This window comes from Gekko japonicus, unplaced genomic scaffold (assembly GCF_001447785.1).
Source record: "Gekko japonicus isolate JY-2015 unplaced genomic scaffold, Gekko_japonicus_V1.1 scaffold206, whole genome shotgun sequence".
NCBI lineage: Eukaryota > Metazoa > Chordata > Lepidosauria > Squamata > Gekkonidae > Gekko > Gekko japonicus.
Window position 1 is genome coordinate 20,475 of NW_015160842.1, and position 4,648 is coordinate 25,122.

General features: G+C 41.7%; 1 protein-coding gene across 1 annotated transcript; it reads left to right on the plus strand.

The window, feature by feature from the left end:
* Positions 1-271: 271 nt before the first annotated feature.
* On the plus strand, positions 272-4,141 carry S100Z (S100 calcium binding protein Z). The gene is made up of 3 exons (XM_015419417.1): positions 272-348; positions 760-901; positions 3,983-4,141. The coding sequence occupies exons 2-3, from the start codon at positions 761-763 to the stop codon at positions 4,139-4,141; spliced, it is 300 nt and encodes a 99-aa protein (XP_015274903.1). The 5' UTR covers positions 272-348; position 760.
* Positions 4,142-4,648: the final 507 nt, after the last annotated feature.

The window sequence follows — 4,648 nt, forward strand, 5'->3', positions numbered from 1 at the left end:
TTCTACATTTGTAGTTATTTTCCCACTTGTTGGCTTCCTAGCAACTAATTGCCACTTCCGTCTTCAGTGTTTTAATGAACTGGTAACTTTCATCTCCTTACTGAATGCTCGGGGAAGGCAGCCAGCCCCAGGAAGGCCACCTGGGGCCAGATGTTCATACCTGTTGATTTGTAACAAGCAGTCACAAATAAAGTGAAAGCCAGGCTTCGGGGCGTTTTATCATTGGTGATTTCCCTCTAAAAACTCAAGGGAAATCAGTTGAATCGGGTGGAACCCTCAGGATAAAGTTGAATACAGTCTGTACCTGGAGAAAATACTTGGGCTTTCGATCTGCTTTAGCTGGAACAGGTAGGGAATAATGCTTAAATGTTTCATTGGAACAACCTTGCTGTATAGTATACTGCTAATCCTCCTCTGTTGCTTTTCTGAGCTGTTGCATTTATCTCTTTGCATGAGAGGAAATGGATCGTCTTTCCTTAACCAACCAAGTAAAGTTGCACTGTTTCCCAGCACCTAATGAGCCCAGTGCATTGTGTTCTGTTCAGATTAAATCACTAAAAGTTCTCTCCTAATTTAGCCTTGTAAACAACAATCTGGGCATTTGTTCAGATGGCACTATTCAGCACCATACAGAGCTAAATGCTATCATGTATTGCTTTTCTGGATTTTTGCATGTATCTCTTTGTGCATAGGAAATGATTGTATTTTAGACAGTTCCTGCATGGTTCCCACCAGTCTTTGGTCCTTATCCCGTTACAGTATGCCGACGCAGCTGGAGAATGCGATGGACACCTTAATCAAGATCTTTCACCACTATTCAGCAAAGGAAGGGGATAAATATAAACTCAATAAAGGAGAACTCAAACAGCTCCTCACCAGTGAACTTACTGACTTCCTTTCGGTAAGATGGGTCTGTTAAATCTCCTTTGCTTAATGCTTAAATAGGGAGGTGAACTGAGGAAGGGAGAAATAACTACTGGAGGATCCATGAAACAGGTTTTATATGTCAGATGTACAACCAAGTCTTTTCTGCAACAGCCACTGTACTGTGTACACAAATACTTTCTATATTTTGCCACACCCATGGGACTGAGTTCTGGTGACTGAATGTTTAGGGCTCTTGGACTGTTTTGTTGTTAGCCTGGGGCTGTGCAGCAGATTTTAAAAAATGGGATTTGACATGGATGGGGGGAGTCTTGGGTTCAAATCCCACTTTAATGAAACGTGCACTTATGGGCCACTGGTCCTGGTCACTGGCTCTACATGGGAAACTATGTAACCAGAAGACCGGTGGCTTTGCTGTTGCTTGTCCCAGGAAGGCTTTCTCCATACTCTGCGCTACTATTCACTTTAATATGCTGTGCCGAAGCAGATCCACTTCCACAGAGTCCAGCATTCTATTTCCAAAAGTGGCTAATGAGATGCTTTTGGGACCTCACAAGCAAAATATGAAGATGATGGCCATCCGCAGTTGTTTGTTCTCATGTTGTAATACTTGCTAGGTATACTGTCCTGTGAATATAGATTCTGTTTAGGAGTCATCACCAGTGGTTAAGTAGGACCTCCATGTCTAAAGGCTCCAGATTATAGAAATAAACAAAACTGCAAATTATTGCCTTCATTTTGGTAAAGTGGGGAAAGAAGAGAGTTGTGCTGTGGTAGCAATGTAGCTGCAGGGTGCAATCCCCAGACTGCCCCAGACCCAGCTAAGTATAAACAGGTTGTAAGGTAACCAACACAACCGGTTACCACCTGTGTAGGCAACTACTTCAATAGCTGTTAATTTCGGAAAGAAAGCCCATTTTCATTAATGGTATGACAAAACTATTCCGAAAGAAAATTTAGTACTGTCAGCTACAATTAAAAAAAAAAAGATGAATCAGTATGTCACTACTGATTAATCTGTTACGGGTCTAGCCATCAATGTCAAATTTGGTCTATGACTCAGGTGACACAAAGGTTTTTAGAAGAGAGTAATTGCCTTAATTATATGTACATGTATTAGAGAGATGCCCACCAAATGGTGGTGATGCAAGTATAAAACTTTAACCTTAAACATGGGTCGTAGCTGGGGATGCCACCCTCCAGGTGGGACCTCAGGATCCCCCAGAATTACAGTTTATCTCCAGACTGCAGAGATCAGTTCCCCTGGAGAAAACGGGTGCTTTGGAAGGTGGGCTCTATGGTATTGTACTCTCCCTGTCCCCCCCAGTCTCAATCCCTAACCTGGATGTGGCATCCCTACCCCCCCCCCAATCCCCTGCTGGTGGCTAGGAGGGACCCTGCAGTCTTAGCTGTGGGCAAGAGCCAGCCCTAGCTTTCTTCTTTTCCTTGACTTATTCGCCCTCTTGGTCTCTTTGGACTCTTTCGTTCCCTGCCCCTTACTCCAGTATTTTTGTTCCCCTCTTTCCTTAGTTGCAGCCATACCTGTAGCTGTAAGGCATGGCAGTTCTTGCTTCTTTCCGTGTAGAAGGTGTGTTGGTTACTAGGCATCTAAACATGTCTGAGAGGAGGGTGGGGCTGGAATAACACCAGCTGTTGTCTCCTAAGGACTGACATATCCCTGAAGCAGGGCAAAGTAGGGCTCTGCACTTCCTAGGCTGAAAAGGTATCTGGGGGCACTCTTGTCAAAGTGAAAGGTTACATGTCCCCCAGACACAATCTATTATCTTCCCCTCCTGTCCCACTCAGCTTTCTCATGGCATCTTTCCCACCCATGTTAATAAAGTGGTTCAGAAGGAAGCGAATTGACAGTTTGAACTATTACTATGGGAAGTGGGCGAGCTATGCTGATTAACTTTGGTCCAAGATCTGAAACTGTTCTTATCCTTGAAATACTTCTTCAGGCCGGAAGCTCCATAGTATTGTATATTCACAGGTTGATTGGAAATCCTGCAGATGCTAAATATAGCCTTCCTATCTGTACTGAGCAGAAAGACTGCTGAGAAGCGCTCTCACTCGGAGACACATTATCAGTGCCAATGTGATTTGTGCTCCTCTATTTTGCTCTTAAATTACACTCTACTGAAATTCTTGTATTTTTTTAAAAAACAAGATCTGATATAGAACTGGCATCCTGCAGTCTATTAATCCTAAGAAAACCTCTAGTCTTAAAAATTGGCAGCTGTGTAAAAGGAAAAAGAAATAAAATGTAATTAATTTTCTTAGATTAAGTTTTCTTTGTCCTGAGCTCCATCTTATTAATATGTCTCTGTGGATGTCCAATCTTCTGAGTGAAAGCAAGATTCACTTCCAAGCATTGAGGATTGAGCTAAAAATATCGATTTTATTCAGATTAAATTTACCAGTTTGGGGGAGTTGTGGAGAGTGTTGAAAATTGTGTGTATGTGTGTATTAAGTCCTGTCAAGTCACCTCCAATTTATGGTGACCCTATGAATTAATGTACTCCAAAATGTCTTGTCATTAACATTGAAAATTGCTTCCCATCTCCCCCCCACCCCCCGCAAGAGGAAACATCTTGGAGTGAGGGAATCCTTTTTAGGGGGAAAAAGAACAGTGCAAACTCAAATGTTTAAGAAGCACCTTTCAATGGGTTTTGGTTATTATTTAGGAATACCTTACTAATTCAAATTGAATGCTTGTTGGCTGCATTTTATTTCATAAAAAGTAGAAACAGACCACCATAATAAAGAGAATAATGGAACTACATATAAGCTGTAGTTCCACTCTTACCTTCTTAATTAATTAATTATATTGCTAAAAATGTTAGAAATAAACTTTGTCATATAAATCTGACATCTTTTTCTTGAGGCAAATACAGAATGCAGGCTATGTTGTAGAAATAGTAAATGTCATGTAATATCTGTAGAGATTCTCTTAAGTGCTGTAAATAGTATCAGTCCATGCCCATGAGGAAAGAAAGAGAACTCTCTAAAGTAATCCAGTGTCTCAAAAGACCCAGTAACCAGGATCAAGTTGTATGTTACTATATTTTAACGTCTATTTTTTTTGTCTTTGTAGTGTCAAAAGGATCCCCAGCTGGTTGATAAGATTATGAAGGATCTTGATAGCAATAAAGATAATGAAGTGGATTTTAATGAATTTGTGGTTCTGGTTGCTGCACTAACTGTCGCATGCAATGATTTCTTTGAGGAGCAAATGAGGAAAAAGGGTGATTAGAAATGGTAAGTGAAATGTGTGTTTGTTTACCATGTCAGTGAAATTGGGGGCACATGGAACTTTCTTGTACATAAGAACATAAGAGAAGCCAATGTTGGATCAGGCCAATGGCCCATCTAGTCCAACACTGTCACACAGTGGTCAAAGATACCAGGTGCCATCAGGAGGTCCAGCAGTGGGGCCAGGACATTAGAAACCCTCCCACTGTTGCCCCCCCCCCAAGCAGCAAGAATACAGAGCATCACTTGCCCCAGCCTGAGAGTTCCTATCTATACCTTGTGACTAATAGCCACTGATGGACTTCTGCCCCATATGCTTATTTAATCCCCTCTTGAAGCTGTCCATGCTTGTAGCTGCTGCCACCTCCTGTGGCAGTGAATTCCATGTGTTAATCACTCTTTGGGTGAAGAAGTACTTCCTTTTATCTGTTCTAACCTGATTGCTCAGCAATTTCATTGAGTGCCCATGAGTTCTTGTATTGTGAGAAAGGGAGAAAAGTACTTCTTT

Excerpts from the sequence above, each read along its gene's own strand:
- S100Z (XM_015419417.1), top strand. The coding sequence starts at position 761 with ATGCCGACGCAGCTGGAGAATGCGATGGACACCTTAATCAAGATCTTT. Across the intron at positions 902-3,982 it reads AACTTACTGACTTCCTTTCG|TGTCAAAAGGATCCCCAGCT; the intron begins GTAAGATGGGTC and ends TTGTCTTTGTAG.